This window comes from Cebus imitator, unplaced genomic scaffold (genome assembly GCF_001604975.1).
Source record: "Cebus imitator isolate Cc_AM_T3 unplaced genomic scaffold, Cebus_imitator-1.0 Scaffold392, whole genome shotgun sequence".
Lineage (NCBI taxonomy): Eukaryota > Metazoa > Chordata > Mammalia > Primates > Cebidae > Cebus > Cebus imitator.
Genome location: NW_016107707.1, coordinates 1,903,118 through 1,926,764, shown reverse-complemented (window position 1 = coordinate 1,926,764; position 23,647 = coordinate 1,903,118). Strand labels below are relative to the sequence as shown.

Below are 23,647 nucleotides of genomic sequence, written 5' to 3'. Positions count from 1 at the left end.
TCGTGCTTCTGTACTGGGATGTTGGGATTTGGGGCAGCCACCCTCCCACCCGCCACCCATGGTGCCACGGTGTTGGACGACATGAAGTGATGTGATTGGTGGTGAAATGGTGGATGCTGGCAGTACCCTGAGTTCAGCCTCCTGGTGGGGCCCGAGTCCTGGGACAGCCCTGCCTTGGGCTCCGCATGCCGGGCAGCCGCCATTCTGGCTGAGGTTCCTTCTCTGCACGGTGAGCTTGGCTCGCATACGGTGTCAGCGTGTGCCAGGAACGTGTGCGTGTGTCACTCACCATGCCTTCCCACAGACACCAGCAGCCTGGTTGATGACTGGGGCCCCAAGCAAGGTGCCTGGCTGCTGAGCTCCATCCATAGATAGAGCGGTGTAGGTGCGTGCACACAGGTGTCAGGAGCACTTTTACACGAGTGCTGTGCTTACTCCTGGATCTCCGTGTCCCACCCACATGTGGCTGAATTCTCCCGACTCAGGCCCAGAGTTTTGTGTCTCGTGAGACAGGGTGCCGAGCTGCGAGGGCAGAGGAGGGGAGCAGCTGTCCCACGGGCCAATTCTGCCTGCTGTGGCCGTTGTCCGTTCAGGACCCCTGGGGACAGGGCCGCGTTTCCTGTGGGACCCTGGGTCAGTGTCACTGAGGCCATTCTCCAGGGTCGTGGCCTTGAGCTGTGGGCTGCAGGTGGTGGTACCCGGCTTGGCTTCTCAGCTCAGGGGACCTCCAGGCTGGGCTGGAGTGGTCCGTGGCAACCAAACTGTGAAGACTGCCTCTGTTTAATTCACCTGGACGGTGCCCACGTGCCTCAACATTTTTAAAAGATGTTTATGCTTGGAATTAATTGAACAAATATTCTTATACAAGTAATGCATCAAAATCATAGAAAAATGAGAAATCATAGATACATAGATGAGAGAAAAATTAGTGAACTCCCCAGAGGTTTCCTTGGTAGAAATGTATTTGTCCTCTAAAGCAAGGCATGGGTGGCCCTCAGCCCCTCCATCCCCTGAGGCAGCACCCCTGCAGGACCACATACATCACAGCAGCAGAGAAGGATGGCCGGGCACCTCCTTCCCCACACCGCGGGAGCTGACTTGAACACCCAGTGCCATGTGCGCAGCTGCTCGGGGCCGTCTGGGGGGTCTTCCGCCCAGGCAGCCGCGCGCGTCCGCACCGTGGGTAGCAGGAGGCCCCTGGATACATAGGGGTCCTGGACACATGGGGGCCCCTGGACACAGGCAGGCTGGCTCCATCTTATCTGGAACCCAGTTTCACGTGTGTCACCTGTTTGCCCAAGAGACCCAGAGCTGCTTCCTTGGGCAGAAGTCAGCATGCAGTCACCTGAGCCTGCTGGTGGCCTGGTGCCTGGGGATCCTTGAGGTGCCATTCACGGGGAACCCTCGCTTGTCACAGGGGCATTTTCTGCAGAAAAGCTCCAGTTTACTCAGCAGCCTCCACCTTCCGTGAGTGTTGGTAGAAGCCATTGTGCCCGCGTTTCCCACAGGTCTTCTGGGGGAGTCAGGAAAGCTTTGTTCTCTGGTAAAGGCATTTTAAAACAGGATTTTGTGTATCCAAGTTCTGTGCTGAATCCTGAGAACACGCACAAAACGATGTTACCCGGGATTTTAGTCCCATGCCTGAGGGTTTTCTGAGAGCTGCTTGACGCAAGCCAGGACTTGGCTTGTTGCCTGGCCTGACTTGCGGCTAGTGAGTTACTGCCTCGTGGTTCTGGGAGGTGACTTGGGGGCCTGCCACTGGAATTTAACCTGTACATGAATCAGCGTGCGATAATGCTGCAGCTCTGGAAAGAAGCTGGCAGAAGGGTATTTCCTCAGGTCCAGAGTCAGGCCTCTTTGCCGGAAGGCCATAGATGGGGGGTGTGTCCTCAGTGAGGCACCCCGGAGCCCAAGGCTGCACCTGTCCCCTCGCTGCTCGTGGTGACTTCTGTGCCTGGGGTGTGGTGATGGCTGCCCTGTGTCGCCACTATCATGTTACCATTTTTCAGTTTAAAAGTTATAAATAATTTGTAGGGAGATAATTTGAGATGATATAAACTCCCTCATTAAAATTTGACCCAGTCATTTTAGATCTGTTGACGATTCCTTCCCGAATCAGTTATCTTCACACTGCTGGTGCTTGATCAGTGAGTTGTGGTTTGGTTTGTGTTGTTTTGTTTCGAGATGGAGTCTTCCTCTGTAGCCCAGGCTGGAGTACACTTAGGCCATCTCGGCTCACTGCAGCCTCTGCCTCCCAGGTTCAAGGGATTCTCCTGCCTCAGCCTCCCGAGTTCCTGGAATTACAGGTGCATGCCACCACACCCAGCTAATTTTTATATTTTCAGTAGAGACGGGGTTTTCCTATGTCAGCCAGGCTGATGTCAAACTCCTGCGCTCAGGTGATCCGCCTGCCTCAGCCTCCAACGTGCTGGGATTACAGGCACGAGCCACCGTGCCCAGCTGAGTTTTAACTCCTTCACTCTCTCTGCAGGAATTAGCTGGCATTCTGCTGTACTTGGTAGCGTTTCTAATTATTTGCTTATTTGTTCTAACCCAGGGTTATCACCCGTTACTGTGGAGTTTCAGGCCGGGGTGGGTGCAGTTGGGGCAGTGGGTGCCGCCTGCTTGGTTTCGGTCTCCTGGGGCCGTCTCCACCGCTCTTCCTGCGCGGCTGACCTTCAGCATCACAGGATGTTCCAGGCTCATCCTGTCCTTGTCCTGTGCGGTCCTTGCAATCTGTCATTTCTCCGATTCCTTCCGGTGCAGAATGGCATTTAGAAACGGAGTCTGGGTGTGATGGGTGCTGATTGCTTTCGGGGGTGTCATTGTTTCTAGATGCTCTTAGGGGTCAGCGCGAGCACATCCTCACATCTGGACTGCCTAGGTTCCTGTGGTTGCGACATATGGGGCGGCTAAAAGAACAGACTCTATTCTCTCACAGTTGTGGAGTCCAGAAGTCCGACGTCAAGGTGTCAGCTGGACCATACGCCCTCTGAGGCGCCGGGTAGAGCCCTTACTTCTGGCGGTGGCCTCAGTTACGAGTGTTCTTGGCATCACTCCAGCCTCCTGTCTTCACTGCTGTTCTCCCTGTGTGCCTCTGTCTCTGGGTCTCCTTTCTTCTCAGAAGGACTTTAGTCTTACTGGGTCAAGAACCTGCCGTGCTACTCCTGCATGACCTTGTCTGAAGCAGGCACATATGCGGTGACCTTATTTCCAACAGACTTCACATTCTCAGGTACCATGAGTGAGGACTGAGCATATCTTTTTCAACAGAGTCTCACTGGCTGGAGTGCAGTGGTGCGATCTTGGCTCACCACAACCTCCGGTGGGTTCAGGCGATTCTCCTGCCTCAGCCTCCTGAGTAGCTGGGATTACAGGTGCATGCTACCACACCTGGCTAATTTTTGTATTTTTAGAATAGATGGGGTTTCACCGTGTTGTCCAAGCTGGTCTCAAACTCCCGATTTCAGGCAATCCGCCCACCTCAGCCTCCCAAAGTTCTGGGATTACGGGCATGAGTCACCACACCCAACCAAACACATCTTTTTCAGAGACACAATACAACCCATAGCACATGTGTACGTGTGTATTAGTCATTTTCACACTGCCAATAAAGACATATCCGAGACAAAAGGAGGAAGTTTAAATGGACTTATGGTTCCACATGACCAGGCCTTACAGTCACGGCGAAAGGGGAAAGGCACATCTCACATGGCAGCAGACAAGAGAGAGACCTTGTGCAGGGAAAATCCCCTTTTAAAACCATGAGATCTCGTGAGACTTATTCACTGTCGCAACAAAAGCATGGGGAAGACCTGCCCCTGTTATTCAGTTAGATCCCAGTGGGTCCCACTCATGACACGTGGGAATTGTGGAAGTTACAATTCAAGATGAGATTTGGGTGAAGACACAGCCAAACCATATCAATGTGCATGTTTATTTCTATATAGTTATCTGTATTTTAAAGCTATGAGTTTATACGGATATTTCCAATTCCAGTTCAACACTGCAGAGTTTACTCTTCTCCCTTTCCCTTTTTCTGACCTCCTTAAACACTGAGAATCCTTGCTTCATTATTATTAGTATATTACTCATTTGCTCATTCCAAAAAAACACAGAAAGTAGTTTCAGAATTGCTACTCTGGGCTGGGGGCAGTGGCTCACACCTGTAATCCTAGCACTTTGGGAGGCCAAGGCAGGAAGACCTCTTGAATCTAGGAGGTCAAGAGCAACCTAGGCAACATAAGGAGACCTCGTCTCTCTACAAAAGAAAAATTTTTTTGAGACAGAGTCTCGCTCTGTCACCCATGCTGGAGTGCAGTGGCTCAGGCTCAGCTCACTGCAACTTCCACCTTCCAGGTTCAAGTGATTCTCCTGTCTCAGCCTCCCAAATAGGTGGGACTACAGGTGCACGCCACCATGCCTGGCTAATTTTTTGTATTTTTAGTAGAGATGGGTTTTCACCGTGTTAGCCAAGATGGTCTCGATCGCCTGACCTCTTGATCCACCCACCTCAGCCTCCCAAAGTGCTGGGATTACAGGCGTGAGCCACCGCGCCCGCCCTGCAAAAAGTTTTTAGAAATTAGCTGGGTGTGGTGGTACACCCCTATGGTCTCAGCTGCTTGGAAGGCTGACATGGGAGGATCACTTGAGCCTGGGGAATCTAGGCTGTAGTGAGCCACAATCGTGCCACTGCACTCCAGTCTCAGCAACAAAGCAAGACCTTATCTCAAAAAAAAAAAGAAAAGAAAGAATTGCTAATTTTTCCATTATGAAACACAAACCTACCAACTGCAGTTCAACATTTGTTATCAAATTTTGTCTTTAGATTGAGAATATATAGAAAATACTGTGTTTTACATTCTTTAGCCAGGCATGGTGGCATGTGCCTACAGTCCCAGCTACTTTGAAGGCTGAGGCAGGAGAATCGCTGGAACCCAGAAGCCGGAGGTTGCAGTGAGCTGAGATTGTGCCTTTGTACTCCAGCCTGGGCAACAGAGCAAGATCTAAAGATAGATAGATAGATGATAGATAGATAGATGATAGATAGATAGATAGAATAAAACTGCATAGATAGGCAGGTAGATAGATAAATAAAATCTCTGGAATGATAGAGTAACAGGGATGGATTTATTCTTTCTCCTTAAGTGGAAAGCTGGACACGGCACGTGGACCGACTGTTCAGTCTCAGACATTTCCCTGAGGGGAGGGAAGCGAGTGGGGAGGTGAGCCTCCCTGGCTTTCCATCCAGAAGCAGTTTCTGGAGCAAGTTTAGAGAGAAACAGTTCAAGTACAGCTTGGAAGTTCCTGCTTGGTAGAGGGGACAAATTGGAACTTGGGGAAGCTGAGGCAGCTGGGATTGGCAGGGTGGGGTGTGAGAGAAGAGAGAGCTTAACAGAAACAGGTCCTGAAACCACATAGGTGTCCCATAGGCTTTGCTTGAATACTAAACTGTGCGTGTACCGGGGAGCTGTTAGCTGAATGATTCGCAGCAGTCACCCAAGGGTGGGACGCTTCTGAGTTCCTACCAGCAAGAAGAATGGAACCTTTCTGAGGTTGGGCACGGTGGCTCACCTGTAATCCCAGCACTTTGGGAGGCCAAAGCAGGCAGACGACTTGAGGTCAGGAGTTCGATACTAGCCTGGCCAACATGGTGAAACCCCACCCCTACTAAAAACACAAACAAGTAGCCAGGCGTGGTGGTGGGCACCTGTAGTCCCAGCTATTCGGGAGGCTGAGGTGGGAGGAACCTGGGAGGTCGAGGCTGCAGTGAGCCAACAGCCTGGGTGGCAGACTGAGACTCTATTAAAACAAAACAAGGGCCGGGCGCGGTGGCTCACGCCTGTAATCCCAGCACTTTGGGAGGCCGAGGCGGGTGGATCACGAGGTCAAGAGATCGAGACCATCCTGGTCAACATGGTGAAACCCCGTCTCTACTAAAAGTACAAAAAATTAGCTGGGCATGGTGGCGCGTGCCTGTAATCCCAGCTACTCAGGAGGCTGAGGCAGGAGAATTGCCTGAACCTAGGAGGTGGAGGTTGCGGTGAGCCGAGATCGCGCCATTGCACTCCAGCCTGGGTAACAAGAGCGAAACTCCATCTTAAAAAAAAAAAAAAAACAAAACAAAACCCTGTTGAACACCCAGGTGTTCACTAGAGGTGCCAGAGATACTGAACTATGCCACCTCTAGAAGTGCCAAAAACGCATCATGACAAGATCCAGCAGATTGATGAGTCAGCTTTCTGCCCCCCGCCAAGACACTCAAGACTGTAAAAGACAGTGACAAAGTCAAGACAAGCACCATGACACTGAAATGCCCACCACCCAATCTAGAATTACTAGATATGCCAAGAGCCAGGAAAATGCGACCCATAACCTAGAGGAAAATAAGTCTGTACAAAACAGACGCAGAAATGACAGAGATGAAGGAATTTGCAGACAAGGGTGTTCAGACACCAATTATGCATGTGTGTAAAGATTCAGAGTAAAACATTGCAGAGAGAAATGGGTGTTGGAGAAAAGAATCGAGTGAATTAAAGCTGAAATGCAGTATCAGGAATGCAAAATTACTTGTTGGGCCGAATGCCAGATTAGGCTTTGCAGAAGTTCAGTGAGTTTGTGATTATAACAATGGAAACTGTCTGAACTGAAGCACCAAAAGAAAAACATGAGAAGGGCCTCAGCAAACTGAGAGACAAGGTCAGAGATTCTAATATGCCTGTGATTGGAATCCTGGTAAGAGGCTGTGGGTGGGCAGAAGAGATTTCAAAATTAATGCCCCTGAATTTCACAGATTTGATGAAAAGTGATAAACCTACAGGTACAAGTAGCTCAGTAAACCTGAAGCAGGATCAACGCAAAGGAAAAAGGGCAGCGGGCCCAGCACTAACCAGGGCAAAATCAGGCTAGAGCTGAGCCTCAGTTTACCCGAGGCACGTGCATTGGGGGCTTAGGTTGTTGGTGCTGAAGCTTAGTTTTCCTCTCGGGGTTGCAGTGACTTTGTCTCACTGCAGGGTCCTCCCTGAGACTGCCGTTGCTGCAGACACCAGCCACACATTTGGGGCCCTTGGGACCACCTTCACTTCCAGCCAGCAGGTGACGGTTCAGGATCTGCCCTCAGCAGCTCAGGTGGCAGGTTCACAGTATTCACTGAGCGTGCCCTAACACGATTAGTCACTTCGAGGAAAGGATGCACATTAGAAGGACGTGCAGGGCAAAGCCTGGGAGGTTCCGTGTGCAGAGCTTCCCGTCCTCAGGGACGCGGGATGCTCCTTGGTACTGCCAGCCCAGGATGCTCACTCTGGCTGTGGTGTCCAGTTTTGTTGGGGCTTCATTGCATGGGCACAGTTGTCTGAATCACCGGCCGCATGGCTGAGCTCAGCCTCCAGCCCCTCACCTCCCAGGAGGTCGGTGGGTTCACCAGGCACATAGCTCAGGCCGTCTTCCTGGTGTGGCCAGCCCCTTGTTGAGTCATCTTGCTAGCGATGAGATTGGTGTGGCCTTGTGATGCCAGTCATTCCGTCACTCAGAAACCAGCGCGTAGAGGGAGCCTCCTGGAACTGGGCCAGAGGCCACCAAATCCTACCGAGTCAGTCAGTATCTAGACTTGATAAATCCAGAAGTTGTAGAAATGTATTATTTAGAAATACAGAGGCCAAGCACAGTGGCTCACACTTGTAATCCCAGCACTTTGGGAGGCCAAGGCAGGCGGATCGCTTGAGCCCAGGAGTTCAAGACCAGCCTGGCCAACGTGGCAAGACTCTGTCTCTACAAAAAAAATACAAAAATTAGGCATGGTGGCCTGTAGTCCCAGATACTCATGAGGCTGAGGTGGGAGGATCACTTGAGTCCAGGAGGTTGAGGCTGCAGTGAGTCAGGATCACACCACTGCACTCCAGCCTGGGTGACAAAAAACGTGTGTGTGTGTGTGTGTGTGTGTGTGTGTGTGTGTGTGTGTGTATGTAGTGTGTGTGTGTAATTGTGTGTGTGTAGTGTGTGTGTGTGTGCGTAGTGTGTATGTAGTGTGTGTGTGTATGTGGTGTATGTGTGTATATGTATGTAGTGTGTGTGTGTAATGTGTGTAGTATATGTGTATGTAGTGTGTGTGTATATGTAGTGTGTGTAGTGTGTGTATGTAGTGTGTGTGTGTATGTAGTGTGTGTAGTGTGTGTGTATGTGGTGTGTGTGTATGTATGTGTGTTTGTGTGTGTGTGTAGTGTGTGTGTGTAATGTATGTGTATGTAGTGTGTGTGTATATGTAGTGTGTGTAGTGTATGTGTATGTGTGTGTATGTAGTGTGTGTATGTGGGGTGTGTGTGTGTATGTAATGTGTGTGTAGTGTATGTGTATGTAGTGTATTTGTAGTGTGTGTGTGTGTAGTGTGTGTGTGTGTAGCGTGTGTGTATGTAGTGTGTGTAGTGTGTGTGTGTATGTGGTGTGTGTGTGTGTGTGTGTGTGCCTGTCTGTGTGTATGCAGACGTAGAAAAGCCTCCTGTAACATAAGTGGTGTCGTATCCTGGCACTTGGCTCCCTGCGTGGATTTGTACTCTGATTTTTTTATTTGCTGTCCTCTCTTCCCCCCAACCCCACCATCCCTATCAGAGGTGAACAGAGCCTGATGGCTTTGAAGGTGTGTTGCGGCCAAGGGTGTGAGCATTGCCCACGACTCTCTGGGGAATGGGGTTCTGACCTTGGCACCTCCTGATGGAATGCTCCTCCTGGAATGGGTGTAAGAACACAGGCGCGGGGACACACACAGACACACACACATCCACATGCAGATAACACACCTCCATACATGGACACACGCAGGTACGGATTCACAGAGATGTATGCAGACACACACGCCCAGCGCTGAGGACTGTGGCACCCCTGGATATGGCCATGCTGACAGCACCGGCATCCAGGATCCTTTTGGAAAGGCACACACAGCAGTGCCGCGGTGGGTGGTCAGGGGCCTCGTGGCTGCTTCCCTGCCCAGCACACATTCTGTGTGACAGCAGGACTTCAACAGTTACATCTGTTTTCATTTCCTGAAGTGCGGTGTGAGTTAATCAGGTACTTGGAATTGCATTATTAGCAGATCCACAACATTTTCTTTCTTATACTTCTTTGTGAACGTTTTATGTATTTAAATGAACCCTTCCTATTTGAAAGCCTTAGCCAAGTTTGATGTTTCTCCTTGAAAGTGGACACATTTGAATTTAAGTGGCCCCTAATCCATTATCAAGACACAATCTTTTACTAATCGAGTGGGTTACAAATACTCAGAGGGGTCCCTGTTCTTCCCTGGTGGTGTGTGCCTGGTGATCTGAACCCCTGGGGTGTCACTGTGCTCATCACAGGCGGCTGCCCCGCTGGACTCACTCCCCGCGTCTGGAAGCGCAGCAGAGCCCACGAGCGACCTCAGGCTTGCGCTGGGCTCGAGGAGTCTGGTACAATGTACCAGGCCCCAGGGGTTCCCGCCGTGGCTCCTGAGCTTTGGGTGCGTTTGTCATATTTGACTATTGGTATCTTATTCATTCCATGGTTTTTGATTCACTAGAATTTTCCTCTCTGATGATTGTGTCAGTTGACTGGGAGGAAGATTTAGTAGATGGATTATGGAGAAGTTCTGAATTTTAAAGAACTGTTGTTAAATTTGGTTTCTTTTTCTTTTTTAAATCATGTTTAGGTTTGTTCGGACAGTATTACCATTTTCTCAAGAATTTCAAAGAGATAAGCAGCCTAATGCACAACCCCAGTATCTGCATGGATCCAAGGTAGGCGCTTGTGTGCTTGTGTTCCAAGTTTCAAGTTCATAATGAAGCATGTTTTCGAGTGTAGTTTAACTGGTTTGGTTGCAGTGACCTAAATATATCGGGCCATGTGTGTTGTTTTTTTCTTCCTTTCCATTAGCATTTTCCTGAAAAGTAGCAGTAATTTAAAACAAAAACCAGCCAACCAACCCAAAAAAGCCCTTCTCTGGAGCTAGGGCATACATGGTGTTGGGCCCCCTTGGCCTCGTGATGGGTGTCAGGCTTGGACTCGCCTCATTCCCTGCAAACACACCAGTGAGATTGTTAAAAGATTAAACGTTTACATGGAATATTACGCAGCCATCAAAAACGATGAGTTTGTGTCCTTTGGCGGGACATGGATGAACCTGGAAACCATCATTCTCAGCAAACTGACAGAAGAGCAGAAGATCAAACACCACATGCTCTCACACATAGGCGGGTGTTGAACAATGAGAACACATGGACACAGGGAGGGGAGCATCACACACTGGGGTCTGTTGGGGGGAAATAGGGGAGGGAGAGTGGGGGGTGGGGAGTTGGGGAGAGATAGCAAGGGGAGAGATGCCAGATATAGGTGAAGGGGAGGAATGCAGGAAATCACACTGCCACGTGTGTACCTATGCAACTATGCAATAAAAAGAAAGAAGGAGTAAAGGTTTAAAAACATCAAGCCCTGAGACAAGGACATCCAGGGCGGCTGCCAGGCCTGACGCGCCCTGATGGAAGAGCTGAGCTGGAAAGGTGAGCCCAGGGAAGGTCTGACATCCAGAAACAAGGATGTCAGCCTGCGCCTGGAGGGCGGAAGCCCGGGACCGGTCTACCATGTGTGAGATGGGGCCGTGTCCACCCTGGGCGTGGCTGGGCTCATCACAAGTCCGAATATTATTAAGGGCTAGCTTCTTTGTTTCAAGCACCCGCATGATTTAGTAAGGAAAATGTAAACACTGTAGCAGAGAAGAAAGATGAAATGAGCAGATAACCACAAAAATAGAGCAGAGCAAATACAAGTAGACCCCCCCAGCGGTGGTGGAGCTGGGGGAGGAGCAGTGGTGGCAAGATGGGGCAGGGGGCCCGGCTGCCCTGTTAGGAGTGAAGGCTTCTTCCCTGCTGCGGGTGGAGGTGTCCCCGATTCCGTAGTGGGGCCGGGCTGCCAGCGCTCATGGGTATTTAAGTGTCCTCGCTTGTAGGAAGCAGGGACAGTCATCAGAATTGTCTGCCCCATCTGCGGAATGCCTGGAGCCAGGACGGGGAGGGCCCGGGCCCTTATGCCCGTACACGGCCTGCACCTGGGTGCCTTCCAAGGCAGCAGCTGGGTCTGAGTTGCAGAAATGATGCTCCCCACTCTTTCCTTTCTAACCCTCTGTTCTTCAGAGCAAGATCTTCTCACTCCAGTCCTCTGGGTGCCTTCCTTCTTACAGGGAGCTGCCTTGGACCTGGCAGGAGCACAAGCATTGGCACCTGGGAAGCAGCAAACACCAAACTGGGGCTTTGGTTTGTGGAGGGCCCGAGTCTCGGCATCACTGCCTCTCCGCCCCTGAAAAGCGCGAGTGTGGGCCGGGGGTGGCTTTCAGTGCAGTCAGAGCGTCCCCGAGCAGGAGAGAGGGATCGCCTTCTCACTGTCCCTCAGCTGTGGGCAGTGGTGTCATTAAGGGATGTGAGGCTCTTCTTCAGGAAACACGGTGGCTCTGTAAAGATCATGACCTTGAAAATACGTTCTCTTTGAAATGGAGTCTTGCTTTGTCGCCTAGGATGGAGCGCAGTGGTGTGATCTCGGCTCACGGCAGCCTCCACCTCCTGGGTTCAAGGGATTCTCCTGCCCCAGCCTCCCGAGTACTTGGGATTACAGGCACCGTGCCCAGCTAATTTTTTGTCTTTAATTTTAGTAGTGATGGGGCTTTACCATGTTGGCCAGGCTGGTCTTGAACCTGCCTCGTCTTTGCGAAGCGTTGGGATTACAGGTGTGAACCATTGGTGGCACCAGGACGGAAGTTGACTTTTATGCAATAATTAGTTATACTTAAAAGGATGTTTCTTTAAAGGATTCAGATAAGTGTTCTGATGTTTCTGCTTCTGACAGTAAAATGTAGTGTTTTACCTTTAGAGCATAAAGAGATTTTGTTGTTTTAGAAGATAGGACTAGAAAGTTGTGCGAGTAAGAATATTTTCTTGGGTCTCTGTGAACTGAAAGATTTGCTGTGGGCTTCCCTTCGCTTTGAAATTTTTAATCCCTGTTTTAGTCATAATGATAAAATAAGTTCCTGTCACTCCCTGATAGAGAGGTGCTTGTGCACAGAGGGCATCAGGCAGAGAGGCTCCTTCCCTGCCCCCACCCGGAGAGGGAATCGGGCCGCGGGCAGGCAGGCAGCCCGACCGTGTGGGGCCCTGCACCTGCAGACCTGCCAGCTTGAGTCTTGGAAGGGGCCTCGTGGGGTTGGTTTTTGAGATCCCAGGATGGCACTGTGGTGACATCCTTGCTGCCCAGCGTGTCTGTGTGCCCTTTGTGGTGTTAAAGGATCTTGACACGTTTTTATTCTCTAGGATTTTCCTCCAGTAGGGCAGGGAGGCACTGTTACTTCCATTAAGACACAGACCCAAGCCCATAGTTCTGGGGCGGTGGTGCACGTTTGCCTTGAGGTAGCCCCCACACCATCAGAGCACCCTGCTCCCCTGTGTGCATGGCCACCCCCTCAGGGATGGCTCCAGGGAATGGGCACTTGGGGGCATTTGCAAAGCTGATGCCCTTTTGGCGGCAAAGAAATATTTGATGATATGAATTTGATTTTTTTTGATTCAACTATTTGTAACTGAATTTGAACCTCAATGTAAGAGATTTCTTCCTCCCTGTCAGAAACTGTGTGTGTGTTGTTTCATTACAAACAAAAACAGTGAATTGTTTTTTTCCCAACAGAGTCTGTCACCCAGGCTGCAGTGCAGTGGTGTGATCTCGGCACACTGCAATCTCCGCTCCTCTGGTTCCAGTGATTCTTGTGCCTCAGCCTCCTGCGTAGCTGGGATTACAGGCATGCGCCACCACACCTGGCCAATTTTTGTATTTTTAGTACAGGTGGGGTTTCACCATGTTGGCCAGGCTGGTCTTGAACTCCTGACCTCAAGTGATCTGCACGCCTCAGCCTCCCAAAGGGCTAGGATTAAGGCATGAGCCACTGTGCCCGGCCATAAACCAGTATTTTTTTTTTTTTTGGAGACAGGGTTTCCCTTTGTCACCCATGCTGGAATATAGTGGCACAATCACATCTTAGTGAAACTTCTGCCTCCCAGACTTCAGCAGTCCTCCTGCCTCAGCCTCCCAAGTAGCTGGGACTACTGGCATGCACCACCAGGCCTGGCTAATTTTTGTGTTTTTTTATAGAGATGGGTTTTTACCATGTTGCCCAGGCTGGTCTTGAACTCCTGAGCTCAAGCAGTTCTCCTGCCTTGGCCTCCCAAAGTGCTGGGACTACAGATGTGTGAGCCACCGTGGCCAGCCCTAAAACAGTAATTTTTTTTTTTTTTTTTTGAGAGGGAGTCTTGCTCTGTCACCAGGCTGGAGTGCGGTGGCACAATCTCGGCTCACTGCAACCTCCGCCTCCTGGGTTCAAGCGATTCTTCCGCCTCAGCCTCCCGAGTAGCTGGGACCACAGGTGCGTGCCACCATGCCCAGCTAATTTTTTTGTATTTTTAGTAGAGATGAGGTTTCACCATGTTGGCTGGGATGGTTTCGATCTCTTGACCTCGTGATCCACCCGCCTCAGCCTCCCAAAGTGCTGGGATTACAGGCGTGAGCCACCGTGCCTGGCCATTTTTTTTTATTTTGAGACGGAGTCTCACTCTGTCCCCCAGGCCGGAGTGCAGTGGTGCAATCTTGGCTCACTGCAACCTCTGCTGCCCTTGTTCAAATGATTCTCCTGCCTCTACTTCCTGAGTAGCTGGGATTATAGGTGCCTGTCACCACACCTGGCTAATTTTGATAGTTTGAGTAGAGACAGGGTTTCACTATCTTGGCCAGACTGGTCTTGAACTCCTGACCCTCATGATCCACCCACCTCGGCCTCTCAAAGTGCTGGGATTACAGGCGTGAGCTACCGCACCCGGCAGTAATTTTCTATTAGGCTATTTAGACACATGTAAGTGGCATTGATGTTGGCCACCCGCCTTATACATCGTGTATAACACTTTTCAGGGGACCCACTCAAAAAAAGGCTGGGCACTGAAACAGATGACGTCTGAGTTCAGTTGTGTGCTCACAGCAGACAGCCTCTGTACCTACAGGCATGCCACGCACGCCTGCTTCTGCTGCAGGACGAGTCACAGTGTTCATATCTGTGTGATCATGAAATACACAAGTGAGTGCTTTTTTTAATGAATACTGAACTAGGGCTAGTGTCTTGCAGGAATAAAATCAACTTAGATGAGTGACCCATTTATGCAATGTTACCTTTTCGGTTCTTGGTCATCCCACCACGTACAGCATGCCTACTCCAGTATTCTTTATCTCGCAAGATTATCCCCAATTCATAAGGCTCAGAGTGCCATGGAAATTAGAGAACCCCAGTTGCACGGCTGGCGAGTCCAGAGCCGGCTGCGTGTGGTGTGACCCACCTCCTCTGCCTTTAGAACGAGGCTGCAGCGTGGGCAGCAGAGTCTGTCTTGAACTGAGCTGTGTGGCTGGGCGTCCAGAGTGCTTCCTCTTCTGAGTTTGTCTTCCACAGCACAGCGTTTGAGACCGTGCCCCTCCTCCTCCTCCCACGGTGTTTAAGTCACATATGCTGTTTGTTACCCGAGCTGTGTTGTCTCTCAAATGTGTCACCTTTGGAGTGAGCTGCATCTACTGGGAAGACGCAGGGGACTGGAGGCCCAGGACCATGTGTTCACTGAGTTATGCCGCCTCTAAGGGCAGTGAGCCCGAGCCAGCCAGGGCAGGTCTGAGAATGAATTCTCCTACTTGTAACATGAGGTCATTAGATTTCACTATTGAGTTTCATGTTCTTTTCAGGCATTGAACCTGTTCTCAAGCAAAAATATTACATAGAATCCCAGCACATAAAGCCCAGGGTGCTCCTCTAAGGAGAGGATGGAAGGAGGGTGTCTGGGCTGATGATCTGTAGATGGCTCCTTCAAGGTTACAAGAGACTGTGGGGCTTGGGCCTGGGACAGACACTGGGTGGGTTTCTGTCCTTCAGTGTTGTCCGATCTGGTCACTGTAGTATTTTATAATCAGTTTTCGCTCTTTCTTCTGGGGGGTGGTCTCATGATCCTCCACACATCTGATGATTCACTAGAAGGACTCATAGAACTCAAGAGTCTCACAGCTTCAGTTTATTCCAGCAAAGGGGTACAAAGCGGGATCAGTAACGGAAGACAGATCAGAGTCTGAAGAAAACAGGAGTTGCTGTATTAATATCAGATAAAGTCAACTTCAGAGCAAAGAATATCGCAAGGGAGATTACATAATAAGAGTCAAACCACCACCAAGAACACATAGCGACGCTAAATGTTTATGCAGCAATCAACAAGGTGTCTATACTTGAACGAAACACTAATAGAAGTAAAAGGAGAAGTGAACAATTCCACAGTTACAGTTGGAGCCTTCAACACTTCTTTTAGTAATTGACAGGACAAGTAGAATTAGCAGCAGTAGAAAAGAACTGACCACCACCATCTACCAACAGGATCTAATTAACGTGTAGAATACTCTACCCCATAACAGCAGAGTATATACTTTTTCCAGATGCCCATGATGCAGTCACTAAGGTAGACCATACCCTGGGCCATAAAACTAACCTCAAGAAATTTAAAGAACCGAAATCCTGTGGAGAGTGTTCTCTGACCACAGTGAACTCAAACCAGAAACCAGTAACAAAAAGATAATAAGAAAATCTCTGTATGCTTGGAAATGAGCCCACTTTTAAATAATCCTTGGGTCGAAGAGGAAGTCTCAAGGAAAATTTTAAAATACATTGAATGAAATGTAAACATACCAAGATTTGTGATATGCAGCTGAATAAGTGCTGAGAGGGAGATTTATAGCACTGAATACTCACATAGGGGTCTCCTGCTGTCTGCACCAGTGTCCTTAGGCTGAGTGGCGTGCTTCTGCAGGAGCCACCTTGATATGGTTTGGCTGGATATCGCCATCCAAATCTCATCTCAGATTGTAAGCCCCACATCCCCCATGTGTCAAGAGGGACCTGGTGGGAGGTGATTGGATCGTGGGGGTGGTTCCCCTGGGATGTTCTCGTGGTAGTGAGTTCTCGCAGGATCTGATGGTTTTATAAGGGGCTCTTCCCCCTTCGCACTGTCTTCTCATTCCTGCCACCAGGTGAAGAAGGTCCTTGCTTCCCCTTTGACTTCCGCCATGATTGAAGTTTTCTGAGGCCTCCCCAGCCATGTGGAGCTATCAGTCAATTAAACCTCTTTCCATTATAAATTACCCAGTCTCGGTTATTTCTTTATAGCAGGGTGAAAATGGACTCATAGTAAATTGGTACTGGTAGAGTTGGGAACTGCTATAAAGATACCCAAAAATGTGGAAGCGACTTTGGAACCAGGTAACAGGCAGAGGTGGGAACAGTTTGGAGGGCTCCAAAGAAGACAGGAAGATGTGGGAAAGTTTGGAACTTTCTAGAGACTTGTTGAGTGGTTTTGACCAAGATGCTGATGGTGATATGGACAGTAAAGTCCAGGCTGAGGTGGTCCCAGATGGAGATGAGGAACTTGTTGGGAACTGGAGCAACGGTCATTCTTAACTGTACCGTAGCAAAGAGACTGGTGGCATTTTGCCCCACCCTAGAGATCTGTGGAACATTGAACTTGAAAGAGATGATCTGAAATTGGAGCTTATGTTTAAAAGAGAAGCAGAGTATAAAAGTTTGGAAAATTTGCAGCCTGGTGATGTGATAGGAAAGAAAAACTCTGGGGAAGAATTCAAGATGGCTGCAGCATTTTGAATGTCTGTCACCAAGACAATGGGGAAAATGTCTGCAGGGCATGTATGAGGCGGCCCCCTCCCATCATAGACCCAGAGGCCTAGGAGGGAAAAATGGTTTCCTGGCCTGGGCCCAGGGACCCTGCATCCCAGTTGCTAAAAGGTGCCAACAATACAGCTCAGGTTGTTGCTTCACAGGGTGCAAGCCACAAGTCTTGGTGGCTTCCACATGGTGTTGGACCATCTAGATTTCGAAGAATATGTGGAAACGCGTAAATGTCCAGGCAGAAGTTTGATGCAAGGGTGGGGCCATCATGGAGAACCTCTGCTAGGCCAATACAGAAGGGAAATGTGGGGTCGGAGCCTCACACTGAGTATCCACTGGAGTACTGCCTAGTGGGGCTGTGAAAAGAGGGCCACCCTGTTCCAGCCCCCAGTGAGCTTGCACCGTGCACCTGGAGAAACCGCACTCAACGTCAGCCATCCTGCAAAGCCATAAGGGTGGAACTGCCCAAGACCACAGGAGCTTACCTCTTATATTGTGACCTGGATGTGAGACATGGAGTCAAAGGGGATTATTTTGAAGCTTTAAGATTTAATGACTGCCCCACTGAATATCAGACTTGCATGGAGCCTCTATCCCCTTTGTTTTAGCCAATTTCTCCCATTTGCAATGGGAATATTTATCTAATGCCTGTACCCCTGTTGTATCTTGGAAGTAGCTAACTTGTTTTTGATTATACAGGCTCATAGGTGGAAGGGACTTAACTTGTCTCAGATGAGACTTTGGACTTGGACTTTTGGCTTAATGCTGGAATGAGTTAAGGCTTTGGGAGACTGTTGGGAAGGCAGGATTGTGTTTTGAAATGTGAAGACTGATGAGGGACTAGGGACCAGGGCAGAATGATGGATAAGGTCTGGCTTTGTCCCCACCCAAAACTGACCTCAAATTGTAATCCCCACTATCCCCACGTCAAGGGCGGGGCCTGGTGGGAGCTGATTGGCTCATGGTGGTAGTTTCCCATAAGCTGTGTTTGTGAGTGAGTTCTCATGAGATCTGATGGTTTTATAAGCGATTATTTTGCTCCCTCTTTCCTGCCTTCAACTTCTGCATAGTTGTAAGTTTCCTGAGGCCCCCCCATCCATATGGAACTGTGAGTCAATTAAACCTGCTTTTTTAAAATAAATCTTGCAGTCTCGGGTATTTCTATATAGCAGTGTGAAAACGGACTAATACACATCCTAACTACCTTCCTCACCCTCCCACCCAACAGGGGCCTCTCTCCCAGCTCCAGGGCACCCTGTGCGTTCTGAGAAGGTAGCTCCCCCGGCCCCTTCAGCGTCTGACCCCCGGCATCCTGCCGGGACACTGCGAGGCAGGGGAGACTCTGAGTTGTATTCATTTCTCATTGCAGACTTCAAAATGGCATCTGGCAAATTGGCAGTTAAACAAATGTTGAAACACCAAATGGTTTTGTTTTCTTTCTTTAGCAGGTTCCTTTTCGGTGGCAGGTGGAGTGGGTTTTGTAACTGTGTCAGTTAAGGGCAGTCGATTTTACAAGGCAGGAGACTTCACCTGAGCCGCTGTGGTGACTGATCTTCCCACGATTCCTCATCAGCACGTGTGTGCAGCGACCATGCTGAGAGCTCTGTGCCCTGTCTTCCAGGCTTTGAACCTGGCCTACTCCAGCATTTACGGCAGCTACCGGCACTTTGTGGGGCCTCCGCATTTTCAAGTCATCTGCCGGCTCCTTGGCTACCAGGGTATTGCTGTGGTCATGGAGGAGCTGCTGAAGGTCGTCAAGAGCCTGGTGAGTGTCCCTAGACACCCCTCCTTCACAGCCTGGATTCCCAGGGCATGCAAGCAAAGGGGTCTCCCCCGTCTGGACTGTGATTCTCCAACAGCTGGATTAATTCAGTTTGGTTTCAAACACCTGTAACCATATATAGTTTGATGTCTGCCTCATCTTTGTGAACTCAAGAGAATGGGTCCAGGTTGTTTTAACTGATACATAGAGCCTTTACTTGTATGCATAGAGATGGGGTCTTGCTATGTGGGCTATCTTGGCCAGCCTGAATTTAGTTTTCTGTACATAACATATTGGTCATTCACTGAGAGAGAACTTTTTGTAGTCTTTATTTATTTATTGAGATGGAGTTTTGCTCTTGTTGCCTAGGCTGGAGTGCAGTGGCGCAATCTTGGCTCACTGCAACCTCCACCTCCTAGGTTCAAGCGATTCTCCTGCCTCAGCCTCCCGCGCAGCCGGGATAACAGGCACGCGCCACCACACCTGGCTGTTTTATTTTTAGTAGAGACATTTATTTTAGGGTTTGTCCATATTAGTCAGGCTGGTCTTGAACTCCCGACCTCAGGTGATCCACCCGCTTCAGCCTCCTAAAGTGCTAGGATTACAGGCATGAGCCAACGCGCCCAGCCCATCCTTTTTTATTATGTTAATAATCTTCTGTGCCTGAGACCGTGTGAGTTTGGTCATTTGGCACAGCCATCACCCCATGACCTAAACAGCTTCTTCCAGGACCCCCCACTGGGGACTCTGACCCAAAGCCTGTGGCAGCTTAGACCTCACCACAGCTGAGCATGGAGCTGCACCCAGGAGCACAGATGACTTCCTGGGGGAGCCTGGAACTGGCCGTGCTCACGCGTTCGGGGGCATCCCCGGGGGGGACACCTGGTGGCACCTCGGGGCCACTTCATCTTCAAAGGAGAGCCCTGTTTCAGAACATGGATCCAGCCATGGGAAGCCACCTGGTGATGGTTGCTCTCTTCAGGGGCAGATTTCATTCTCCGACCACGTGACCCTGCAGCCTGCTCACTGCCAAGCTCTTTGCTGACAAGACGCATTTCGGGGCGTGAGCTCCGGTGCTAGCAGAGTGGGGTGGGGAGGCTGACGCAGCCTGTCTCGTCTCCCCCGCAGCTGCAGGGCACCATCCTGCAGTACGTGAAGACGCTGATGGAGGTGATGCCCAAGATCTGCCGCCTGCCCCGGCACGAGTATGGCTCTCCCGGTGAGTGCAGGCGCCTCCGGGCATGCGGAGCTCACAGTGCTGTCCTGGGAGAGGTCAGAAAGGAATTCAACTCAGAATGATTGAAAAGGATTAGAATTGCCATGCGGGAGCAGGCAGTAGACAGACAAATGCACCTTACGACCAGAAAGGAGGTATACTGGGTCACTTTCTGCAGATGGAGAGCTGAGGGGCCCAAGAGATCCACCCACAGGAGTTGAGACAATAGGGCCCTGAATGCCACACACTCCTGTGGCCTGTGAAAGAACCGGCCACCAGCTGAGGCCAGGGAACCAACTGCCGGGTCCTGCTTCCCTGCAGGGCCTATGGGGGCTTGAGCCTCAGAGACAGCCGCACCCCTGCCCCCAGGCAGTCCCGTCCAGTTGCAGGTCCTGCTGTGTGGCCCTCAGGCAGGTGTGTTCTTAGGGACAGGCCCGCATGACTTGTGGGCTGGTGGGCTGGTTTGGGGCTATGCAGATAAACAGCTTTAGTGATCTCAAAAATCATTGTCTTATGGTAAAATTGTATGGCAGGGACCTTTGTCACATAACAAACTGCTTTTAGTCTCTTACCTGGCAGAGTTTTCTTGAAAGCTGGACAGTTGAACACTAGCCTTGTCTTGTAAAGTGACTTGAGTGTGCATGTACGTGACCAACGAGACACTGTCTTGTTGGGCAGTCCATCAGCCTGGCTGAGCCCTTGAACACTGCCCAGGACGTTCTGCTTTCTGGCACCTGCCCAGGGCTATGGCTGGTGTTTGAGGTGTCTCCCTCAGCCCCCGTGGGGAAGTGACCATGAGCACGTGGGGAACCCCTCAGTCCCTGTGAGGAAGTGACCATCGGCGCGTGGGGAACCTCTCAGCACCCCGGGGAAGTGACCATCAGCATGACCCTGGCTCGGGAGAATCCAATTCTAGTTGATTGTAAGAAAGTAGATGAGCTGGGATGCTCAAACCAATGCTTGTGTCATGACTGGAGGTGAAAAATTCAGATGTTGAGGGGAAGCCATCCTGGCCCAGTGTGGCACAGGGAAAGCTTGCTGGGGATGACAGGTGCCAAAGCGTCCCCGCCCCCGCCAAGAGGTGCTGAGAGCTGGGAGGAATGGGGGTGGGGACGGTGTCTGCAGGGCAGGAGGGGCCGGGTCAGGCCTGGTCCCTGGGGAAGAGGCACTCGGGGGAGACCTGCTGGGACCAGGGTCCAGGTCTGCTGAGCCTCCCACTTGGCTTTTCCCAGGGTAGCTTCGCCCCTCCTGATGCCATGTGCATTGTAGAGTCAGCACCGGTTTCTGACTGGGCTGGAGTTGAAGCTGTAGATCGGCTGGGGGATGTTGGCCTTCTGTCCTGCATTTGCGCCTTACGTCTTTTTGTTTCTCATTCCACTGCCGGGGACGCGGCCAAGACGCCTGCCTTGCTCCGGAGCCGGCACAGGGTGCAGCCTCCCACTGGGCGTGCTGTTAGTTAGCTGCAGGCTTCCTAGATGCCCTTTCTCAGATTAGGTCCAGCCCCTTCCATGCCTGCGAAGAGGGACTGAATTTTGTCAAATACCTTGTCCGCCCCCGCTGGGGATGATGGTGCAGTCTTTCTTCTTGTGATGTGGTGACGTTTCGTATCATCATAGCCTTCTCTAAAGATAGGGGGTTGACTGGAAAAGAGGCCTCAGAGCCGAGGCCCAGGGCTGCAAGGTGTGTGGAGGACGTGCCCAGGTGCCAAATGAACCACTGCTGCAGGGAAGATGCCGCGCATGCCACGTAGTGGCCGTCCTTAGAACCGGGCTTGACGGCAGGGCCAGAACAGCAGGTGTGCCCAGCTGTGGACCAGGCTGCTAGGTCCTGGTCCCTCCGCCCCCCCAACCCCGCCTTACTTCCACCACCATAGGTATCCTGGAGTTCTTCCACCACCAGCTGAAGGACATCGTGGAGTATGCAGAGCTGAAGACGGTGTGCTTCCAGAACCTGCGGGAGGTGGGGAACGCCGTCCTCTTCTGCCTGCTCATCGAGCAGAGCCTGGTGAGTGCCCATCCGGCCTGGCCCACCCCACTGGCCACCAGGGGGGCTTCCTTTGGTGAGTTCTTTAGTGGGGGTGTGGCAGCAGCAGTGTGGTAAAGCATCATTCTTCTTCATGACCATTGAGACTTTAGTTTGAATTTGTTCCCTACAATTGAGAAACAGAAATGTACTGTAGTTCCTTGTCTCAAGAATGTTGTTCTGTGTGAACGTAATAAAACGATTTTATTATGTGATGTTTTCAACATCTAAATGAACACATTAGGCGTGCCAGTGAGGTCTAAAGCAGGGCTGCCTAGGAGGGCTCTCTGCGTGCCCGAGGCCACCGAGCAGTGGAGTGCGGCTCCGTGTGACTGAGGAACTGAGTGCTAAATGTTACTGAATTACAACTGATTTACATCTGCGCAGCTACACGTACCCCATGGCGGACAGCGCAAGGGGCCCCCCGGGAGCCCACCCCCTTAGGGTGTGGCACGGTGGACACCTTGCTTCCTTGACTTCTCCTTGTGGTGCCATCTGGCTGTCCCTGTCCTGCACATCAGAGCAGCTCAGTGTCCGACCTCCTGGACTGGGAAATGGAATCTCACTGGCCCTCTCCTGCCCCCTCGTGACTAGCGAGGTGGGCGTCTCTGTTCACTCATTGCGCTATTTTTCTGTGAAACGCCCTCTTGGGTTCTGGTGCCTGTTTTCTACAGCTCACTCTGTGTAGAGGCTTTATGTGCTGCTCACATTGCAAATTCTTCTCCCATTTGTGCCTTATCCTTTTACTGACAGTGGTGATTTTTGATAAAGTGCTCTTAATTTGAATGTAGCCCTTTTTTTTTTTTTTTAATGATTGGCACTTTCAGTATCTTTATTTTTTAATCTACCATGTTTACACAGAACTTGTAGTATCTTTTTAAAACTGTTTTCCCTGCCTTGGGGTCAGATTTTGAGCTCTGCCTTCTGCATGGAAGTTTATAATCCTTCTGGAGTTGGCCTTTGTTTGTGCTGTGAAATGCGGAGGAAGCGTGCGTCTTTCTCAGTGGGGACCCTGTTGTCCCTCCTCTAGGGGCTGAAGGGCTCCTCCTCCCCTGCCACCTGCCCGCTTTTCATGGGCACACTGCCCTGTCTCCCGGCTTCCTGCCACACCAGCTGGTCCAGGGGTCTGTCTCTGAATCACAGCATGTCGTCTTGTTCATTGTTTCTGACAAGACTGGATTCCCACCTGGGCGTGTTCCCAGCCTGGCTCCTCTTCATCAGCATGTTCCTCCCCAGGGCTCTTTGCTCTGCCATTTTCGGATTGGTTCGCCACACGCCCTGGCGAAGCGTACTGGCTTGTGCATAGGAACTGCACTGCGTCTCCAGAGCTGCCTGGGGAGACCTTTCCTGTGTTGTTTCTCAAAGCAGTCTCTTGTCTTCAGGTCACCGGTAGCTTTGCAAAGGCAGAGTTGTATTTGGGAAGAACAGGGACAGACTGCTGTCTGGGCCTCGGGACTGAGCCTGTGGACCATCTGCCTCACACCTGCCTGTGCGTTGGCTCACATGTCAGGGGAGTTCCAGGTCAGGCCTGACGCATCTGGGAGCCGACCGCCTCCATTGCCCCATATCCTCGCACTCCTAAGCAGACCCCTAAATGGTTTCAAAGAGGGACTGAGGCAGCCTCAGGCCCTCATTGTCCCAGCCACCCACAGGCTTGGTGGGGCCCCCAGGTGAGCGTCCCCTCCCATGCTGCCCTCCCCACTGCGAGTGTGAGCGGCACAACATGGAGAACCCACCTGTGTTCAGGCTAGCAAGAAGCCAGTGTCCAGGGTGGCCCCGCTCTAAAGACATATTCCCCAAATAATTGTGAATTTTTAAAAGCCAGAGATGTTAGGAAGCATCCATTTAAATGTAATCTCTCGCTATGAATTTTAAATATTTAATGTAGGAATATTCC

The 23,647-nt window shown here is 50.8% G+C and overlaps 1 protein-coding gene across 3 annotated transcripts in view; it reads left to right on the top strand.

The window, feature by feature from the left end:
- Window positions 1-23,647, top strand: part of CYFIP1 (cytoplasmic FMR1 interacting protein 1) — a 106,870-nt gene that overhangs the window by 75,950 nt on the left and 7,273 nt on the right. For all 3 annotated transcript variants that reach the window (XM_037731343.1, XM_017508504.2, XM_017508505.2), the window contains 4 exons: window positions 9,674-9,761; window positions 18,372-18,515; window positions 19,641-19,731; window positions 21,602-21,732. In XM_037731343.1, the coding sequence (XP_037587271.1) occupies window positions 9,674-9,761; window positions 18,372-18,515; window positions 19,641-19,731; window positions 21,602-21,732 (454 nt within the window). The remainder of the gene's footprint in view (window positions 1-9,673; window positions 9,762-18,371; window positions 18,516-19,640; window positions 19,732-21,601; window positions 21,733-23,647) is intronic.